The sequence below is a fragment of the Nycticebus coucang genome, chromosome 1 (assembly GCF_027406575.1).
Source record: "Nycticebus coucang isolate mNycCou1 chromosome 1, mNycCou1.pri, whole genome shotgun sequence".
Lineage (NCBI taxonomy): Eukaryota > Metazoa > Chordata > Mammalia > Primates > Lorisidae > Nycticebus > Nycticebus coucang.
In genome coordinates, this window is record NC_069780.1 from 6,038,554 (window position 1) to 6,060,807 (window position 22,254).

The 22,254-nt window shown below is 43.3% G+C and overlaps 1 protein-coding gene across 3 annotated transcripts in view; it reads left to right on the plus strand.

The window, feature by feature from the left end:
• USO1 (USO1 vesicle transport factor) overlaps positions 1–6,404 on the plus strand; it is an 84,936-nt gene extending 78,532 nt beyond the window's left edge. For all 3 annotated transcript variants that reach the window (XM_053584402.1, XM_053584486.1, XM_053584556.1), the window contains 4 exons: positions 704–802; positions 2,468–2,575; positions 4,644–4,859; positions 5,402–6,404. In XM_053584402.1, the coding sequence (XP_053440377.1) occupies positions 704–802; positions 2,468–2,575; positions 4,644–4,859; positions 5,402–5,491 (513 nt within the window). In that variant the 3' untranslated portion in view covers positions 5,492–6,404. The remainder of the gene's footprint in view (positions 1–703; positions 803–2,467; positions 2,576–4,643; positions 4,860–5,401) is intronic.
• Positions 6,405–22,254: the final 15,850 nt, after the last annotated feature.

Here is a 22,254-nt window from a genome sequence, read left to right on the forward strand (position 1 = left end):
ATACTTATATGTGTCTAATGGTACCACTTCCTGCACCAGCTACATAACTCAGCAGTCGGCCTCCGGTGTCTGCTGTTCCAGGGTTTCCATTGTTGTTGCTCTCTGAGGTTCCCAGTTACATTGCTCTTTCCTCTTAGCCTCTTTGTCCTTGTGGGTTTCTTCCTCTTGCTCTCCCCTTTTCCTTCCCTTCCTTCCTGTTTTCATCCTTTCCTTTCTTCCTTTTCCCCTCCTTCATTTGTTTGATTCGATAGGATCTCAGAAGGGAACAGAGGTAAACAACTATGTTTAATTTTTTATCTTGAATCCATAGTTCAAGGAGAGTTTAGAGTTAGATTTTAAAACTTGGAATCTAGATGTGATTCTAGAGCAGGGGTCCTCAAACTACGGTCCGCAGGCCACAGTGTGATTCGATGGTCCTGCAAGAGCAGTGTGATTCTATTTGTTCCCGTTTTGTTTTTTTACTTCAAAATAAGATATGTGCAGTGTGCATAGGAATTTGTTAATAGATTTTTTTTTAACTATAGTCTGGCCCTCTAACGGTCTGAGGGACAGTGAACTGGCCCCCTGTTTAAAAAGTTTGAGGACCCCTGTCTAGAGAGTAAAGAAAAGAAATCATTTTTTAAAATTTCTTCCTGTAAATAGACATTTCCTTGACAAAAGTAATACTTTTTAATGTTATAGCTCAACTATTTTTGTCTCTTAGGAACTGACAACATTAAAGTCTCAGTTAAACTCACAGTCTATGGAGATCACCAAACTACAGGCAGAAAGGCAGGAGCTACTGCAGAAAACAGAAGCATGTGTAAGTTAATTCGTTTTTCCTTTTGAAAGATAGTACCCCAAACTTGCTATATTACTTCTCAGCCACAGTGAAAAAGAAGCAGATTTATCAGATAGCACCTTCTCTTTGGATTAAACACTAGTTGGTGTTCTAGTGACACCAGCTTCTCACTTATGCTGACAGCCCTATGTAGTCAGATGCACCAGCGGGGTTTATTCAGTTGCTTGATGATTTGTTTTGTTGATGGACCCCTTCTCTAATCGTATCTCTACTCCCTTCATTCCAAGCTGGCAGCCTTTCTGTTGGTATAAAATTATCAAAAACTCTTGATGTTCTTTCATATGAAAGCTATAACCCAATTATAGCCCAAAAATATGGGGAAAGGAGAGAGGGAGGGGAGGGGAGAGGGTAGGATAGATGGAGGGAGGGTAATTGGTGGGACCACACCTATGGCGCATCTTACAAGGGTACATGTGAAATTTACTAAATGTAAAATATAAATGTCTTAACACAAAAACTAAGAAAATGCCGTGAAGGCTATGTTAACCAGTTTGATAAAAATATTTCAAATTGTATATAAAACCAGCACATTATACCCCATGATTGCATTAATGTACACAGCAATGATTTAATAAAAATAAATAAATAAACCCTTGATGTTTTCTACAGAAGAAACTTTATCATTTTTTGCAATATACATAAGCTGAGAATCTTCCAAATCTTGACGTTCTGATTCTTCAGTGTATCTCCCTCCTCTCACATCTCAGTATAAGCATCAAGGAGAAACCAGCTCACCTGGGCTTCTGCACTTTGCTTAGAAATCTGAATGAAATATCCAAGTTCATCACAAGTTTTATTTTCCACAAAATGCTGAACACAATTTGGCCAAGGTCTTTGCTACTGTATAACAAGTAGCCTCTCCTCTGATTTCATGGTCCTCATTTACATCTGAGACCTCCCCAAAGCACCTGTATTTTGCTCATAATGATAGTTGTGCATTCCTGCCCCACGGAAGCCAGCTTTCCTCCTTTTTCTTTGATCACTCACCAAAATCCCCAGTCTCTTTAAAGTAATTTAGGCTTTATCTGGCATGCACCTCAGAACTCCAGCCTCTGCTCAGTTCCAAAGCCACTTCCATGTTTTTAGGTATTTTGTGGCATCATCACCTCCACTTGCTGGTATTTAGAAAAAGACTGAAAAACTGACCTGAGAGTTACTCCCATTTGCATTTCACTAATGAATGGCATTTGCTCAATTTATCTCCCTGTCTTTATGAACTGACAGTGTGGACTTCAGAGAAGCTTATGAGAGAATAGCTTCTTTGCTTATTAAATGCTGAGGGTGTGTCCATTAACGTGAGAATGTGGTAGAATATTCATCAGATGCTGCATTTAATAAGCAAAGATGGTTCCATGGGAGCCACCTCACTGTTTACTTTTCTGGGCAGACTCTAAGGCAGCTTGGCCCAGCCTTCCTCATCCTCTGGTAAGATTTGATGCTGTTCGCTGTGGGGAACTCAGCTGTCAGTGGAGAGCACTTGGTTTTGCACACAAATACATAAGGAATTATCTTTTCTGTTACTGAAAGTGAACCTTCAGAATAGCAAGACAATTAAAATCACCACTTTGGAAGTTGATATTGTTTGTGACTTTAAAGAAACATTTTCTTACCTCTTTCAACTTTTAGGCAAAATCGGTTCCCGTACAAGGCGACAGTGAGACTACAATAGCAGCTCAAACTACTGACCTAGAAGGAAGACTGGCAGCATTATTAGAAGAAACGAAAGAATTAAAGGTTAGTTTTTGGTAAAACTTTTACTTATTACAGATAATATGAAAAGAACTCCAGGAAATTTTATTTCATTTCATCTCTCAAATTCTTAGATTTATTGGCTCAGGCTCAAGAGACTAAGGCGCCAGGCACATACACTTGAGCTGGCAGGTTCGAATCCAGCCCGGGCCTACCAAACAACAGTGACAACTACAACCAAAAAAATAGCCAGGCATTGTGGCTGGCACCTGTAATCCCAGCTACTAGGGAGGTGGAGGCAGGAGAATCGCTTGAGCTCAGGAGTTGGAGGTTGCCGTAAGCTGTGATGCCACAGCACTCTAGCCAGGATGACAGCTTGAGGCTCTGTCTCAAAAAAAAAAAAATTCTTACATTTATGAAGAAAGTTAATGGGGTATAATCTCATCTCACAACAGCCTTCCAAGTAGCTGGGACTACAGGCGCCTGCCACAACACCCAGCTAACTTTTCTATTTTTAGTAGAGATGGGGTCTCAGTCTTGCTCAGGTGGTCTCCAACTCCTAAGCTCAAGGGATCCTCCCACTTCAGCCTCCAAGAGTGTTAGGATTTCAGGTGTGAGCCACTGTGCCTGGCCTCTATTTTTATGAGTAAAGATGTTGCAAGTGAAGCTTTTTAATGCCATTTCAAATAACAATATTGATACTGAATATATAAACTAAGTATGTATATTTATGTAGTATGAAAGTGAAATTCATTGAAAATATCTTAGTTTTCTTACCGACATCAGTATCTAATGACAATAACAAAACAAGGAGTACAAATTTGGCTGTATATGGGCACACGTGTGCTTTCCATGGGGCTGAGGACTCAGACACGTTGAATCTGGCTCGCTCGGTGTAACAGGGGCATCGGAGTAAATAACGTGAGAAAGGAATGAGGCAACACTAATAAGAAGTGAGAGACATAACGAAAATTAGAAAATGAAGATAAGACATCACTGTGCTCTTTGGAATGTGGACATATTATTTTATTTTTAAACCATAGATTTTATTTGAAGCTGTTACTTTTTCCCATTTAATTATATGCATGATGTTGGGATAAACTTTTTTTTGGTAGAGACAGAGTCTCACTTTATTGCCCTCAGTAGAGTGCAGTGGCGTCACACGGCTCACAGCAACCTCCAACTCCTGGGCTTAGGCGATTCTCCTGCCTCAGCCTCCCGAGTAGCTGGGACCACACACGCCCGCCACAATGCCTGGCTATTTTTTTTGTTGTTGTTGCAGTTTGGCCAGGACCAGATTTGAACCCGCCAACCTCGGTATATGGGCCTGGCACCCTACCCACTGAGCCACAGGTGCCGCCCTGGGATAAAAAATTTTTTTAAAAATACTGAGTTTTGGGCGGCGCCTGTGGCTCAAGGAGTAGGGTGCCAGTCCCATATGCCGGAGGTGGCGGGTTCAGACCTAGCCCCGGCCAAAATCCAAAAAAAATAAATTTAAAAAAAAAAATTGAGTTTGAGTGCTAAGCAGGCGTCTGCTGTCAAATGTTTTATGTTTCTGTTCACTCCTTGCTCATCTGAAATAGTATTGCTTTTTTCATCTCGCATAGATTTTTGAGGAATAGCTAACTAAAACTATATTTTGGATGCTAAACTATTTTTCTGAAAAATCATCTCTGATGAATAGTCTGCCTCATTCTCATGTTACTGGAAATACCCTCAGCCTTCACCCTAAACTCTTACTCTCTGTTTTTTTTTGTTGTTTTTTTTTTGAGACAGAGTCTCACTTTATCACCCTCAGTAGGGTGCTGTGGCATCACAGCTCACAGCAACCTCCAACTCCTGGGCTTAAGCGATTCTCTTGCCTCAGCCTCCCAAGGAGCTGAGACTATAGGCACCCGCCACAATACCCAGCCATTTTTTTGTTGTAGTTGTCATTGTTGTTTGATGGGCCTGGGCTGGGTTTGAACTTGCAAGCTCTGGTGTGTGTGGCAGGTACCCTAGCCTCTGAGCTACAGATGCTAAGCCATGAACAAACTATTGTTTTCCTGGAGTTAAAACTCCAGAAAAGCAAGTACTAATTTTAGATTATTAACTTTCACCTTTATTTTTCTAGAATGAAATTAAAGCCCTGTCTGAGGAAAAAACTGCCATTAAAGAACAGCTAGATTCATCTAACAGCACCATTGCCATCTTACAAAACGAGAAAGACAAATTAGACTCAGAAATTACAGATTCCAGAAAAGAGCAAGATGACCTCCTGGTTCTCTTGGCTGAACAAGATCAGAAAATAGTGTCACTGAAGAAAAGACTCAAGGATCTTGGTTATCCAGTAAGATTAAAATGTTTCAAAAATGATTTGTATAATGTTTCTTTGTGATGCATTTTTAATATTTTTAATATAGCATGGGAAAGTTGCACCTATATAATATACACAGTGGGTTCTTGAGTATACGGTATCCTCTATGTTGCTTTCACTGTGGTGAGTGAATTGACTTTTAAGAGAAGGATTAAGTTAAGTTTCCAACACCTGTAATCTATTTTCTTTTATATCTTGAGGCTGTCACATGAATTGATTTGACTGTTTATGGCAGCAGAATTGTCATCACACCAGTGTGCCCTTATCTTTTGCCATGTTTGGTTTAGATATGTGTGTACAGAGGTATAGCCATTTCATCAGCAGGGTTAACTGATAAGATCTCATTCATGTTAAAAATGATAGGAAGCCTTGAGCATTAAATCAAAAAATCACATGGCTTGTATTCTACTATAATTATTAGAATATAGAACTTATCAATAGAGTGTATATTATTGCATGCTGAATGTGACATTAACAAATCTTCATAATATTAAATAGCATTTTTTAAAATCTAGATTGTAGAAGAGGATGAAGTTGAATCCGGAGACCAAGAAGATGAGGATGATGAAAATGAAGAGGCTGACAAGGAACAGGATAGTATCTAGCTTTAAAATCTCCAGGAACGATAGGGGTGATGTTGTAACTTGGAGGATGGAATCTTAAGACAGTACTTTGGTTTGCCTCTGCAGAAAATAAAGACTTAGACACATTCACTAATAAGACTATTGATACACTTTTTCAATGTTGCCACCCATGTTAAAAACCCCAGAACTCTAACTTTATGCAGAATACATACCTTTTATTTAAATTCATAGGAACTGTCCCAAAATACAATTTGCAGAGAGCTTCAGACATCCAAGGATGCACCATTTAAGGCGTGTGGTGGCAGTGCTAGTGGCTTTAGTTCACTGTTTGTTTACTTTTCAGAATTGGTGACTTTAAGTACTAACATATTTGATTTAATATGTATTGAATTGGAATCATTGTTTCTAAATTCAGCATTTGAGTTTTTAGCTTATGATTTTCTTTTAAAGAAATGAGTTCACCTAAAGACAAGATCGCCTGGGCTGAGAGATGATGTGTATCATCAGCCCTGCATCCAGTGTGACTGCGAAGATGTGCGGGATAGGACGGTTGAGAATGAGTGCCTTGACACTGACGTGGCTGCATTCTGTCCTCAGTGACGAGCAGGATGCGGGTGCACACAGGTGATGTGGACGATGAGTCTGAGAAACTTTGGCGACAGTGTATTAACATGGTTGGTTTTCTCTTTATTTTGAGCTAAACATCTAGAACATGTTGTAAGTTAACAGCTCATGCAATTCAGATTTAGTATTGTTGATTATCACAAAACATATTATGTTCCTAGTTTTTAAAAGACCCAAATTATGATTTATATAATTTATTGTCATTTTTGCTGAATAGGTTTAAGTCAGATAATAGATTTTTAAAAAGCAAATGAAGCAATGTGTCAAAATTTAATGTTTCATAATAAAAATAGATACTATGTTCACTTAATCCCTGGTCATGGTTCCCTTTTTGTAGATTTTGAAGTAGTATTTTATTCTTAACATAAGGTGAAGCAGGACAGCGCCTGTGGCTCAGTGGGTAGGGCACCAGCTCCATATACCGAGGGTAGAGGGTTCAAACCCAGCCCCGGCCAAACTGCAACAAAAAAATAGTCGGGCGTTGTGGCAGACACCTGTAGTCCCAGCTACTAGAAAGGCTGAGGCAAGAGAATCGTCTAAGCCCAGGAGTTGAAGGTTGCTGTGAGCTGTGTGACACCATGGCACTCTACCAAGGATGATAGATGATAAAGTGAGACTGTCTCTATAAAAAATAATAATAATAAAAAGGTTTGGGTGGTGCCTGTGGCTCAAAGGGGTAAGGCACTGGCACCATATGCCAGAGTGGTGGGTTCAAACCCAGCCCCAGCCAGAAACTGCGAAAAAAAAAAAAAAAAAAAAAGGTGAAGCAAATAGAAATGGTGAGGGGAGTCTCTTAAAATTAACGCTACTGAATGTTAAAAGTGGTCTTATTTAAACGTGATGATTAGGGTTCTCAGACTGGAGGGAGCTAGTTGGAGCAGCTGCAGAAGTGGGAGAGGTTAGAGAAGGGTTCAGACATTTCTGAATTCAGCCTTGGAGTTCTTACTAATGATTTCCTTTTGAAGAAATGATTTACATACAGGCAAGATACTCTGAGTGGGAGATGCCTCCTGGGTTCAGAAATAGTTTGAGCAGTCCACTGAGGGAAAGAGGAGGGTACTCCCTTACCTTGGTAGAGAGATAGCTGTGTGTTAGAGGACCCATGAATGCTGCCTGTGTCCCTGTCCCACCGCTGCTGCCATGCCAGGGTGCTCCTGCCTTCAGAGAGCTACTGGGCCAGCTCAGAGTACATGAAACCTCCTGGCGGCTGGCACCACATAATGAACAGTGGGTTAATGACCACATTTCAGGCTAATGTGACAAGGATAAAACTGGATCAGGACTGAGAATTTCTAAGTATGGAATGCTAGGGATCTTTGGAAGAAATATCTGTAACACCAGTGCCAGTGTGCCAGACTCAGTCACTCGGGCTGTCCTGAAACAGGGTGACACAGGAGGCCTCAGAGCTGCCTGATTCAGCCTGGAGCTGACAGGAACATCTTGCTAAACCCAGCCACAGTTTTTGCCTGAGTTGGTTCTGGAGCCTCCTAACTGATCTCTCCTCTGGGCATTGCCTTTCTCACACTCCTTCCACATTCTCCACCCTCACACAGAAGGCTTTCTAAAGTGCAGGTGGGGCAGGGGGTGCTGCGGCTGCTAACGGTTTGGAGTCCTTAGCAAGGTAGGTGAGACCTGTGCTCTGCTACTGTCTAGCTTTGCTGCCCTTCCAGCATCATATTTTAGGATATAACCCATATATTGGCTATTACTGGCTGCTGTGGTCTGAATGTTGATATTCCCTCAAAATTCCTATGTTGAAATCCCCATCCCAGGGCAATGCCTGTGGCTCAAAAGAGTAGGGCGCTGGCCCCTTATGCCAGAGGTGGCGGGTTCAAACCCAGCCCCAGCCAAAAACTGCAAAAAAAAAAAAAAAAAAGAAATCCCCAAAGGTGATGATAATAGGAGAAGGGGCCTTTGGGAGGTGATGGGGTCCTGGGGGCAGAGCCCTCATGAATGGCATTAGTGTCCTCATAAAGAGGCCCTAAAGAGACCTCTTGCCCTTCAAGCGTGAAGGTTTGCAGTGAGAAGATGGCTGTCCTGGAGGACATGGTCTCTCTCACCACACTCCACATCTACCGGTGACTTGGTCTCCAACTTCCCAGCCTTCTGTTGTTGACAGAGCTCCTGATGGATGGTGTTTTGTCATCCCAGCCCGGACAGACAGCAGACAGATGACATCCTCGTGCTTTCTCAGTGCTCACGTTGCCTGTACATGTCCTCTTTGCCTGTCTGTCAGCCCTTTCATCACCGGTGGTCGTGGTCGCCCCTCCTGAGGGCCGCAGTAGTGGAGCCGTAATCACAAAGCATGAAACCTCCCTGTGATTTGAAGTTTACACCTCTAGCACTGCTGAAAGAAAGGAATAGTCACCCCGAGTTAGTTAACCAGTAAGATCACAGCACATTTTAATGTGTTAAGTTACTGATCTGAAATTATGCTGATAAAAATCAAACCCTTATTGTTTTCATAGTTTTGTTACAAGCTGATAAGGGCCTCATAATGCTCACTAGAACTAGTGATCTTCGCTGGTCTAGCAAATTGGTTAATTCACCATCTATAGGTTTTGGGGATATAGCAGTGAAAATGACAAAATCCCTTCTCTTTTTAAACTTATATTCTAGAATAAACAACAAGAAGCAAACATACAGCGTGTCCCCAGAGTCACCACACATAGGGGAAAATGGGAAACTGTAGCTAAATGGACCTTCATTTACAAAATAACTCATTATAAAATTTTACAAGGAAGTGTCCACAGTATTTTGTAAAAGTTTGTAACTGATCTTTTATAAAGCTACATCTAGCTACAATTTTTCATTTTTCCTGCATATGGCAATTTTGGGGACACCCTATGTAATACAATGGCAAGGGCTATGTGGTTTCTGGAAAAGAGTTTACATTTTATTCTCAGTTTGATAGGAAGCCAGAAAAGTGCTAAGATACGATTTACATTTCATAGATCACCCCTCTCCCGTGTTGAGAATTGGCTGTGGGGAAAAAGATAAGAAAGATAAAGGCAAGGCTGGGGGCCTGTGGCTCAAGCGGCTAAGGCACCAGCCACATACACCTGAGCTGGTGGGTTCAAATCCAGCCCGGACCCGCCAAACAACAATGATGGCTGCAACCAAAAAATTGCCAGGCGTTGTGGCGGGTGCCTGCAGTCCCAGCTACTTGGGAGGCAGAGGCAGGAGAATCCCTTGAGCCCATGAGTTGGAGGTTGCTATGAGCTACGATGCCACAGCACTCTATCCAGAGCAACAGCTTGAGGCTCTGTCTTAAAAAAAACAAAAGATAGGCAAGAGACTAGAGGGAGTCTACCGCCATCCAAGGGTGTCCACCCTGAAGCCCCAGGTTATGTGAGGATGTTTTTGTTTGTGTGTCTGAGATCACAAAAATAATGCATGCCCTTCTTTTTTTGTTAGTGTTTGTGTTTTTAATATGTGGTCAGAGACAACTCTTCTTCCAATGTGCAGCAGAGCCAGCCCTGGAAGCAGATGTGGTAGAGACTACGTTATGGGGTGGAAGTATCTAATGTGCTACAGTTTGAGCTGAGAGGACTTGATAAATTGCTTGCGCGTAGGGAATAGGGCAGCAGAAGTCAGGAGTGATTCCTGGGGAAGGGTGGTACGGTTTCCTGAGTTGGAGATGGGGTGGAAGAGGTACCAGGTGGTGATCTAAGGTGATTTTAGGCTTGCTAAATCTGGGATCCAAGAAGACACAGACGTAGTACATAGGTTCAGTAGGCAGATAGGGGCTAGAGGTACAGCAGGTGAGTGGTACTGAAGTCCTTACCCAGTGGTGTTAGAGAGAAGGCAGCCAGGAACTGAACCTTGCTCTGTTCAGTCCCTCGAGATCAGGAAGGGCTCCTGAGTGATCAGAAGCCCTTGTATCCTAGGGAGAATTTGATCATTGGAAAACTCAGAAAGCTGTAACTTTGAAACTGATTTTCTACTGTCATTTGGAAAAATGAAAACTTAATTCTTTTCAAAACTGTTTTAATAAAAGTTATTTTATTAATGTCTTTACTAGGCACCTAACTAACCCTGCTTTTTGAGAAATCTGCCCTGCTAACCAAATAGAAGATAAATAACTGAAAAAGTTTTTTTTTTTTGTTTTTTGAGACATAGCCTCAAGCTGTCACCCTCGGTAGAGGGCTGTGGCATCACAGAACACAGCAACCTCCAACTCCTGGTCTCAAGTGATTCTTCTGCCTCTGCCTCCCAAGTAGCTAGGAGTTCAGGCGCCTGCCACAAGGCCTGGCTATTTTTCTTTTTTTTTTTTTTTTTGTAGAGACAGAGTCTCACTGTACCGCCCTCGGGTAGAGTGCCGTGGCGTCACACGGCTCACAGCAACCTCCAACTCCTGGGCTTAAGCGATTCTCTTGCCTCAGCCTCCGGAGTAGCTGGGACTACAGGCGCTCACCACAACGCCTGGCTATTTTTTGGTTGCAGTTTGGCCGGGGCTGGGTTTGAACCCGCCACCCTCGGCATATGGGGCTGGCGCCCTACTCACTGAGCCACAGGCGCCGCCCAGGCCTGGCTATTTTTCATTGCAGTCGTCATTGTTTGTTGGGCCCGGGCTGGATTCAAACCTGCCAGCTCAGGTGTAGGTGGCTGGCGTCTTAGCTGCTTGAGCAGCAGGCGCCATGGAATCCTGAAAAAATTTTTTATAGTTACATTGTATCATTTAACAATTTGTGGTTTTATTTATTTTATGGTTTGGGATTCATTGAAGGTACAAAGAATTAGGTTACACCGAGATTGCATTTGTTAGGTAAAGTACCTCTTATAATTGTGTCTCACCCCCAAGAGGTGTGCCATACATGGTAATCCCCATCCCCTCACGCCTCCCCTTTCCCTGCTCCCTCATTCCCCTACTCCCAGCTTGTATTAAATCATCTACTACCTTCATATTAGAATTGAGTATGTTGGGGCAGCGCCTGTGGCTCAGTAGGTAGGGCGCCGGCCCCATATACCGAGGGTGGCGGGTTCAAACCCGGCCCCGGCCAAACTGCAACCAAAAAATAGCCGGGTGTTGTGGCAGGCGCCTGTAGTCCCAGCTACTAAGGAGGCTGAGGCAAGAGAATCGCTTAAGCCCAGGAGTCGGAGGTTGCTGTGAGTTGTGTGTGGCCACGGCACTCTACCAAGGGCCATAAAGTGAGACTCTGTCTCTACAAAAAAAAAAAGAATTGAGTACGTTGGATTCTTGCTTCTCCATTTTGGGGGTTTTTTTTGTTTATTTTTTTGAAAGAGTCTCACTATGTCACCCTTAGTAGAGTAGTGGCGTCACAGCTCACAGCAACCTCTAACCCTTAGATTTAAGTAATTCTCTTGCCTCAGCCTCCCAAGTAACTGGGACTACAGGCACCCACCACAACGCCCGGCTATTTATTGTTGCAGTTGTTGTTTGGCAGACCAGTGCTCAAACCCACCTGCCTTGGTGTATGTGGCCGGTGCCCTAACCACAGAGTTACAGATGCCGAGCCTACTGTGTTCCAACTCAATCCAGGTTAATACAAAAAATGTAAAGTCTCCATTTACTTTTATGACTGAATAGTATTCCGTGGTATACATATACCACAGCTTGTTAATCCATTCCTGGGTTGGTGGGCATTTAGGTTGTTTCCACATTTTGGCGATTGTAAATTGAGCTGCAATAAACAGTCCCAGGTAAGTGTCCTCAAGATAAAATGATGTGGGCGGCGCCTGTGGCTCAGTCAGTAAGGCGCCGGCCCCATATACCGAGGGTGGCGGGTTCAAACCCGGCCCCGGCCCGGCCAAACTGCAACCAAAAAATAGCTGGGAGTTGTGGTGGGTGCCTGTAGTCCCAGCTACTCAGGAGGCTGAGGCAAGAGAATCGCTTAAGCCCAGGAGTCGGAGGTTGCTGTGAGCTGTGTGAGGCCACGGCACTCTACCGAGGGCCATAAAGTGAGACTCTGTCTCTACAAAAAAAAAAAAAAGATGATGTTTTTTCTTCTGGGTAGATGCCTAGTGATGGGATTACAGGATCAAATGGGAGATCTAATTTGAGTTCTTTGAGAATTCTCCATACTTCTTTCTGCCCCGGCCCGCGGGGAATTCAACGGGGACCTGGGAAACAAAGGGGTCAGTCGAATGAGGGGACAAGAGACACGAAAGAATGAGAGCAAGTCAAGAGTCTGATCAAGCTCCGTCGAGTTTATTGTTTCAGCTGGGCTTATAAGCACACAAACGAGGAAGTAACTAAGGGCTGTTCCTAGCAGGGCGGGGAGGGGGCTAGTTTCTGGAAAATTACTAGGAGAAGGACCCTAAGGCGGGGGGGTGCATTTTTGAGGAGATACGCAAGGGGAAAGTACCGTTGCTGTTTACAGTTGAATTCCTGAGAACAGTTTGCTCATAAAATCAAGATAACAAGGGGTATTCTTGTGAGATGTTTTGGCTCCCGGCATCTTTCCAAAAGGGATGTACTAGTTTGCAGTCCCACCAGCAGTGTAAAAGAAAGATTTGTGGTTTTTAATGTCAGTTATTTTATCAAATGCCCATTTTCTTGAGGATTAGTGACTTCCTTGCTAACATCTCTAAAAGAGAAGATATTTTTAGTTAGTCTGCCTCTGTACTCAGAAACTTTAGACTTTTCTGTAACCTTTCAAAATGAAAATTAAGCCAGAGAGAAAATAGTAACCTGTAACATACTATTGTCTATCTTAAAATGTCATTTCTTTCCTGGCAAATTCAGTTGTTCTAGACGTAACTTTTTTCTAGGCACACCCCTGGTAGCTATTGAAAAAGTGGTGACTGTCACTGAGTTGAAGGCCATTTTAAAAGACACCTTGGAAAAATAGTATTAGGGCATTTAGTTACTTGTTAGGTATGCCTTTCACTAATTCATACACAACTGCTTGTCTTCTGGCTTACTGATAACATTTCCCACAGTGATGTCTATCCAAGTGGCTGGCCATAAAAATCCCAGCACCATAGTCATCTGAAGGACACCCCTGATGAAGGTGATGATTATAATTTTACCATTCTCATCCACCTTCCCGTATGTCAGGACAGCTAGCTTAATGAGCTGTGTCTTAGTCTTCTCAAATCACCACAGGATGAAGAGTGGACACCTTTTGTTGTTTTTTTTTGTTTGTTTTGTTTGTTTGTTTTTTGTGGTTTTTGGCCGGGGCTGGGTTTGAACCCACCACCTCCGGCATATGGGATCGGCACCCTATTCCTTGAGCCACAGGCGCCGCCCGAGTGGACACCTTTTGAATGTTGTAGTCAGTCCATCTTCCAGATAACTTGCCAGCAAGAATCAGTCTTTGCTGATGAGAAGGAATTACTTTCTTATCCTGGGTCAGCCTTTACACTCTCTTATGTATCTGAAGGTTCAACCTTGAGAGGGATGATATTCCCTAAGGGTTTTTTTTTTTTTTTTTTTTGGATTTTGGCCGGGGCTGGGTTTGAACCTGCCACCTCCGGCATATGGGACCGGTGCCCTACTCCTTGAGCCACAGGTGCCGCCCAGGGTTTTTTGTTTTTTTTTTTGTGGAGACAGAGTTTCACTTTATGGCCCTTGGTAGAGTGCCATGGCATCATACAGCTCACAGCAACCTCCAACTCCTGTGCTTAAGCAATTCTCTTGCCTCAGCCTCCGGAGTAGCTGGGACTACAGGCGCCCGCCACACACCCGGCTATTTTTTGGTTGCAGTTCAGCCGGGGCCGGGTTTGAACCCACCACCCTCGGTATATGGGGCCGGCGCCTTACCAACTGAGCCATAGGCACACAACCCCCCCAAGGGTTTTTATAAGAATCCTCATCATAGGGTGGTGCCTGTGGCTCAAGGAGTAGGGTGCCGGTCCCATATGCCGGAGGTGGCAGGTTCAAACCTAGCCCCGGCCAAAAAAAAAAAGAATCCTCATCATAGTGGCGTTTCATCCTGAGGTTGAGGGAAAGGAAGAGATGAATTAGACCTGGGGAGACACAGGGAGGCTACGAAAAAGTCACTGGCCAGAGAGCACCCGAGGCGTATGCTGGCTGCAGACAGCACATTGGAAAGGCTAGTAAGGCATTTAAAAGCAAGCATCAAGCATTCAAGCTAAAGTTTTAATGCCCTAGATCAGCGGTTCTCAACCTTCCTAAAGCCGCGATGTATTTTCATTGTTACAAAGGGGTCGTGACTCACAGGTTGAGAACCGATGCCCTAGATAATGACCATGAACACCAACCATCATTGTCTCATAAAAACCTTCTAATTAATGAATTAATTCAGGAATATTTGAAATTTAACAAATGTCAGTATGCCGAATCTGTCCTCAGAGCTGAATCTGGTCAACCTGTAGATCCATTGGGCAGACAGTTTCTCACTGGTGTACCAAATGTATTTGAAAAATCAGTATCTTTTTTTTTTGCAGTTTTTGGCCAGGGCTGGGTTTGAACTGGCCACCTCCGGTATATGGGGCCAGTGCCCTACTCCTTTGAACCACAAGGCACCGCCCGAAAAATCACTATCTTTTATGTGGAATTTTAGCTCTTTTCTTTCCTTTTTTTTTTTTGGCCGGGGCCGGGTTTGAATATGCCACCTCTGATATATGGGGCTGGCGCCCTACTCCTTGAACCACAGGCACCGCCCTTAGCTTTTTTCTTGCATAGAAATAAGGATGGCATCCAGAATATGTTTCTGAAAGGGCCTTCACTTCAGCCTCCAAACCCTAATCTTGGCAGATACCTAGTAGGTAGAAGAAGGCAAAAGGATGGTTGCCTAAGAGAGAAGGGGAAAGCGCTGATATTGGGAATGTTGTTTATCAAGCAGGAAAGAGATGACACTTCCATTTGGGGTATCTTTTATCATAAAATTGTGTGTATTAAATAACTTACTCCATTGTTATCAAAATGCACCAATAATATTTGTATCTTGTAGAAATTTGAGTTTCCGCAAAACTCTTAGCCCCTCATGTTTAACAGCATTTGTGAATAAAATTTAACTGTCATCAAGTTTATCAGATTGACTTGAAAGAAAATGTATCGTTTTTAGAAGTATTTTAAAGGTCCTTTTGTTTGTGAGAATTGAAAGGACTTGTTAGTACCTGTGTATTTTTCTTTTTTTTGTAGAGACAGAGTCTCACTGTACCACCCTCAGGTAGAGTGCCGTGGCGTCACATGGCTCACAGCAACCTCTAACTCTTGGGCTTACGCGATTCTCTTGCCTCCCAAGCAGCTGGGACTACAGGCGCGGGCCACAACACCCGGCTATTTTTCTGTTGCAGTCCGGACCCGCCACCCTTGGCATATGGAGCCGGCGCCCTACTCACTGAGCCACAGGCGCCTCCTGGTTTCGTAGTTTTTAATTCTAAGGTAAAGTTCCAAGTTGTAGTTGAGCCCTTCACCGGGGGTGAGCCAAATACCCTCACATTGTGCATGTTAGGTGAGATCCTACCAATTGCCCGCTCTCCTCCACTCTGTCCTTTGCCTCCTCTCACCTACCCTCATTCAAGTTTCTTTAAAAACTAAAATAACATTAAAATCAAAAAATGGTAATTTTCATAAAGTTTTTCTCTAAGGTTTAAATATCTGAATTACTATCTGAAATTGAACTTTTAAATTAAGTAACAATCTATTTTTTTCTTTCCTTAGACCATTTTAGCTTCTACTGGAATATTTAATTAAAAGGTAAAGAGGGGGAAATAATTTTTTTAATTTTGATGTAAGTAAGAGTTTAGTGTTGGGGGTTAGGGGTCCTAGTTTGATTAGTCAACTGAGCTAGAAAGTTCCAATAGAGGCACAGCAGTAATCAAAACAGAAGTGATTGGAAACTGAAAATAAAATGGGGTGGCTCAGGTCATGTGGACAAGAGCAAAAGTCACCTGCACGAGTTTCTGGGAGAACAAAGAGAACGTTTAGAGCACTTCCAAAGAGAGCTGGAAGTGGGCCCCCCCGGGAAGGAGCAGACGTGAGAGAAACGCACACAGGGGCCGTGGGGTGTGAGTTCCCCTTCCTCTGTCCTTCAGTCCCCTTCACTGCCAGGCATTTGGGTCCTTTTCTGTTGGTTGGTGGTGAATGACCCTACAGGCCCTCCAGACTTCGTTCCACAGGCCAGGCTTTCCTCCCATTCCTCTTGAAGCCCCTTTCTTGGTGTCTCTTTTCATTTAGTATAAAAAAGAATATGAAAAAGCATGAAGAGACATACTTTGGAAGAAATATCAGAAAGTGACTTTTAAAAAATGAATTATTTAACAAACTCCAGGTAGCCTTTAGTTGTGTAATTACAGATGAGCCCAGAAAGGGGCGACCCTCTATTGTTACGGCTCTGAAAATCTTATTACATGTCAATTTTTATTCCTGGGATAGAAAAGTAGTAAGCACTGTTACAGTACCGTATCTAAAATGCTACTTTGGGGTGGCGCCTGTGGCTTAAAGGAGTAGGGCGCCGGCCCCATATACCAGAGGTGGCAGGTTCAAACCCAGTACCGGCTAAAAACTGCAAAAAAAAAAAAATAATAATAATAATAATAAATACAAAATAAAAACTGTAAAAAATATTAAATAAAATAAAATGCTACTTTGATGTTTATTGAAGATGTTTTTATAATGTAGAGTCTACAGACTCATTCACTGAAAATAACTGTTCCCGTAGGCAGCTTCTGACTGCATAGTCACAGGGTCTGTTCACAGTAGTAGCACTTTACATGGACTCTGCACACTGACAACACCGAGCCCACGTGACTTCTCCAGCCAAGAGGGGTCAGCGCTGCAGTTGGTGAAACTGGCATTCTGGTTATGGTGTTGATTTTCTGTGCTGTCTTTGCAAATTATTAAAAACTTTTTATTTTATATTTAGTGATGCTATTCAGTATTCCCTACTTCAGATTAACCAAGAATTGTTAACTAAATATAGAAAATTATTGATGAAATCCCTTTAAAATGGTGATTCTCAACCTTCCTAATGCCGCAGCCCTTTAATACAGTTCTGTAGGTTGTGACCCATAGGTTGAGAACCGTTGCTTTTTGTAGAGACAGAGTCTCACTTTATCATCCTCAGTAAAGTGCCGTGGCATCACAGCTCACAAGGACCTACTGGTGGAATAAAATTACATATATAAATGCAGAAGTATTACAAAGGTTCATTGCCCATTTTTAAATCTAAAATACCTGATTATAGTCATGAATGCCGTATTATAGGTGATAATATAAATATGTGACTTTTCCCAGAGCACTTAGTTTATCTGCAGTGATGTTGACAGTAGACACTGAGTGTTGATGGTGTTTCCAGCGCAGTCTAAGATTGGAGCAGCTTTTTATGAGACAGTATAACATTGGTAACTCATTGCCTTGCTTGTTTTCCATGAGGGCTGTTGTTAAGCTATTTTGTTTGTGCAGTTGTTCTTTTAGACCCCCAAGGACACAATCTATGGTATCTGTTTAAAAAAAAAAATGTTTTTTTTTTAGATAGTCTCACTTTGTCACCCTTGCTAGAATACTCTGGCGTCACAGTTTACAGCAACCTCCAACTCTAGGGCTCAAGTGATCCTCTTACCTCAGTCTCCCAAGTAGCTGGGACTACAGTGCCTGCCATAACATCTGGCTAATTTTTCTTTTTTCTTTTTTTTGAGCCAGAGTCTCATTATGTCTCCCTCAGTAGAGTGCTGTGGTGTCATAGCTCACAGCAACCTCAAATTTTGGGCTCAAGTGATTCTCTTGTCTCAGCCTCCCAAGTAGCTAGGACTACAGGTGCCCATCACAATCCCCAACTATTTTTTTTGTTGCAGTTGTCATTGTTGTTTTAGCAGGCCCAGGCCGGGTTCGAACTTGCCTGCCTCCATGTATGTGGCTGGCACTGTAATCACTGAGCTATGGGTGCTGAGCCTAATTTTTTTATTTTTAGCAGAGCTAGGTCTCACTCTATCTCAGGTTGGTCTTGAACTCCTGAGCTCAAACAGTCCACCCACCTTGGCCTCCCAAAGTGCTAGGGTTATAGGCGAGAGCCCCCCACCCAGCCTATCTGTTTAAATTTCAACTTGTTAAGTTCCCTTGCATTGCTGTAGCCTTTGAGGATCTTATTTGTATTCTAATTTTGATCACAAATACTTCATTTTTCCTGTCAACCTTAAAATAATGGAAAAAGTCAGAATCTAGTTAAAGAGAGTTGGGAAGGTGACTCACATCCATAATCCTATACTTTGAGAGTCTGAGGCAGGAGGATGGCTTGAGGCCAAGAATTCAAGGTTCCTGTGAGCTATGATGATGATGTGGCATTGGAGCCTGGACAACAGAGCCAGACCCTGTCTCAAAAAAAAAAAAAAAAAGTCTAGTTTAAGAGATTTATTCAAGCACAGAGATTAAGAATAGCTCTGCCCTGGGCGGCACCTGTGGCTCAGTGGGTAGGGCACTGGCCTCATATACTGAGGGTGGCGGGTTCAAACCCGGCCCCCGCCAGCTAAAACAGCAGTGGCAACTGCAACAAAAATGGCCGGGCATTGTGGCAGGCGCCTGTAGTCCCAGCTACTCAGGAGGATGAGAAAAGAAACTCTCTTAAGCCCAAGAGTTGGAGGTTGCTGTGAACTATGACACCATGGCACTCTACCAAGGGCTATAGAGTGAGACTCTGTCTCAAAAAAAAATAAAAATAAAAAAGGATAGCTCTGCCCAAAAAGTACAAATTCTAAAGAATGGAGGTCAGTGTTCCAAAGTGTGGAAGTTTGAGATCACTTTTGTAAATAAAGCTTAGGGAAGATTTACAGAATTTCAACATCTTCATGTAAAGCTTAACGCGTGGTTACAATGATCTGATTAGTTGAGTGGTCTTTTTCTTTTGGGGAAAGGTATATTTAACATTCCACAAACTGAAGATGTAGCTTTTATGGGTTCTCAGGTTCCCTCTGGTCTTAGTTAGGAACAGGATGATAAAGGAGACAGTTAACTATCATGAAGATCAGTGATGGGAAGGGAGGAAAGGTCTGGTCTCCGGTCATTCCTAGTCACTGAACAAGAATAATGGGGAAGAGAGCTAACCTGTAACCTAAGAAGCAGGGTTGCAAACATGCTCTATTACTCTGCTTCCCAGGCCCTAACCCTCTTGGCACAATGAATTTAGAGGGTCCTAAAATTTTACCATCTATTATACCCCTATCTGTAAAGAAAAAAATGGAGTTATTATTTTACCCCATTGACCTCTATAGGTTATTGCTACAATCTAACATGCTCATGTGTGGGAAAACTCATAAAATTTCAAGTTTATTTTTTTTTTTTTTTTTTTTTTTTGTAGAGACAGAGTCTCACATACCGCCCTCAGGTAGAGTGCCGTGGCATCGCACAGCTCACAGCAACCTCTAACTCTTGGGCTTACATGATTCTCTTGCCTCAGCCTCCCGAGCAGCTGGGACTACAGGCGCCTGCCACAACGCCCGGCTATTTTTTTGTTGCAATTTGGCCGGGGCTGGGTTTGAACCCGCCACCCTCGGCATATGGGGCCGGCGCCCTACTCACTGAGCCACAGGCGCCGCCCTCAAGTTTATTTTTTAAGAGAAGTTACACATTATACAATTGAGATTGCTTATGGAACTGTTAGATATCCAAGATACATAATAAGTATGTAATAAAGATAATACGATTTTGGCTCGGCACCTGTAGCACAGTGTTTATGGCGCCAGCCACATACACTGAAGTTGCTGGGTTTGAACCCAGCCCGGGCCAGCTAACCAACAGTGACAACTGCAACAAAAAATAGCCAGGTGCTGTGGCAGGTGCCTGTAGTCCCAGCTACTTGGGAGGCTCAGGCAGGAGAATCACTTGAGCCCAAGAGTTTGAGATTGCTGTGAGCTGTAAGCCACAGCTCTACTGAGGGCAACATCATGAGACACTCTCAAAAAAAAAAAAAAAAATACAATTTTGAACCTTATTTAATGTATGTATTACATATATCTAAATAAGTTTTAAATGTTCCAATTTTATACAATTGGTGTTTTTCTTGTTAAATACAAAGCATCTAGTATCAAAAACAAGACAAAGTATATGCTTGGGTTGCAAAGGAAAGGTTTTATTTTTCTTGAATCGTAATCTCTAAAAACTTTCCATATAGGCTGGGCGCAGTGGCTCACATCTGTAATCCCAGCACTCTGGGAAGCCGTGACAGTTGGATTGCCTGAGCTCAGGAGTTAAAGGTCAACCTAAGCAAAGTGAGACCCTGTCTGTACTAAAAATAGAAAAACTAGCTGGGCATTGTGGTGGACACCTGTAGTTCCAGCTACTCGGTAGGCTGAAAAGAGGATTGCTTGAACTCAAGAGTTTGAGGTTGCTGTGAGCTGTGACTCCATGGCGCTCTACCAAGGGCAACATAATGGGACTCTATCTCAAAAAAAAAACAACTTTCCAGGCGGTGCCTGTGGCTTAGTGAATAGGGCGCTGGCCCCATATGCCGAGGGTGGCGGGTTCAAACCCAGCCCCGGCCAAACTGCAACAACAACAAAAAAATAGCCGGGCATTGTGGTGGGCGCCTGTAGTCCCAGCTGCTCGGGAGGCTGAGGCAAGAGAAACACATAAGCCCAAGAGTTGGGGGTTGCTGTGAGCCCTGTGACGCCACGGCACTCTACCCGAAGGCAGTACAGTGAGACTCTTTCTCTATAAAAAAAAACAAAAAAAAAAAACTTCCCATCATAAATAAATTATGAAAAATTATGTGGGTGTCAAATTCAAATAAGTAACTTTCTTGTTCAAATTTGAATATGAGCATTTCCTTACTCTGTTCGGTTTTATTTTATTTTATTTTTTGAGAATGAATCTCACTCTTGCACCCTGGTAGAGTGTCATGGCGTCATACCTCATAGCATCCTCAAACTCCTGGGTTCAAGCAGTTCTCCTGCCTCAGCCTCCTGAGTAGCTGGCACGAAAGGTGCCCACCATGCCTGGCTAGTTTTTCTATTTTTAGTAGAGACAGGATCTTACTCTTGCTCAGGCTGCTCTGGAACTCCTAAGCTCAAGTGATCCTCCTGCCTCAGCCTCCCACAGTGCTGGGATCACAGGCATAAGCCACCACACCTGGCCCATGTTTTAAATATATTACAATGTGCTGCTGTTTCGGTGATGGAGTTTTTGTATTAAAGCACTCTTTCTTCCAATTTAATAATCTTTGAGCCTCAGTAACAATCATTCAATGGAAAAAAGATTTTGAGTTTCTAAGATTATAATACTTAAGGCAACTTGGGTTACAAGTGACAGAAAACCCAACTGAGAATTATTATTTTTTGTTGTTGTTGAGACAGAGTTTCACTTTATCGCCCTCAGTAGAGTGCCGTGGCGTCACACAGCTCACAGCAACCTCCAACTCCTGGGCTTAAGTGATTCTCCTGCCTCAGCCTCCCGAGTAGCTGGGACTACAGGCGCCCGCCACAACGCCCGGCTATTTTTTGGTTGCAGTTTGGCCGGGGCCGGGTTTGAACCCGCCACCCTCGGTATATGGGGCCGGCGCCCTGCTCACTGAGCCACAGGCGCCGCCCCCAACTCAGAATTATTAAGACTAGAGGAAGCACAGAAAACTCCTTTGAGATATTTTGCTATAAAAGGGAGTTGAGAAATGGGCCAGTAGCAGAAGCAGGATGTGGGGTCAAGTGGGAGACATTTGTTAAAACAGACACGTGCCCATGGAGATGGTCAACTGGAGCAGGGTCACAGTCTCATCCGTGAACAGGTGAGTGGAGTTACGCTCTAAAGCACAGTGGCGGGGACGGCCTGGTGTTGTGGTAAAAGAACTATATCCACAGTAACAAGAAAAGGCAGAAGATTTGGAAAAAAGAAACCGATCCACTGGAAGCAGAGTGTGTTAGGTAACTGCCCCAGAGAAAGCCCCTTCCTGCTTTCAACAGGCCAAGACTGGCTGTCTCACTCAAAGTTACAGCTTTCTAAGCACAGGGAGTTGCTTACTAAACATCTCACAGCTGCAAAACTTACTTCATCTCCCTGTCCCAATTACCCGCTGAAATTTCTTTTTTTTTTTTTTTTTTTTAGTAGAGACAGAGTCTCACTTTATGGCCCTCGGTAGAGTGCCGTGGCCTCACCCAGCTCACAGCAACCTCCAACTCCTGGGCTTAAGCGATTCTCTTGCCTCAGCCTCCCGAGTAGCTGGGACTACAGGGGCCCACCACAATGCCTGGCTATTTTTTTGTTGCAGTTTGGCCGGGGCCGGGTTTGAACCCGCCACCCTCGGTAT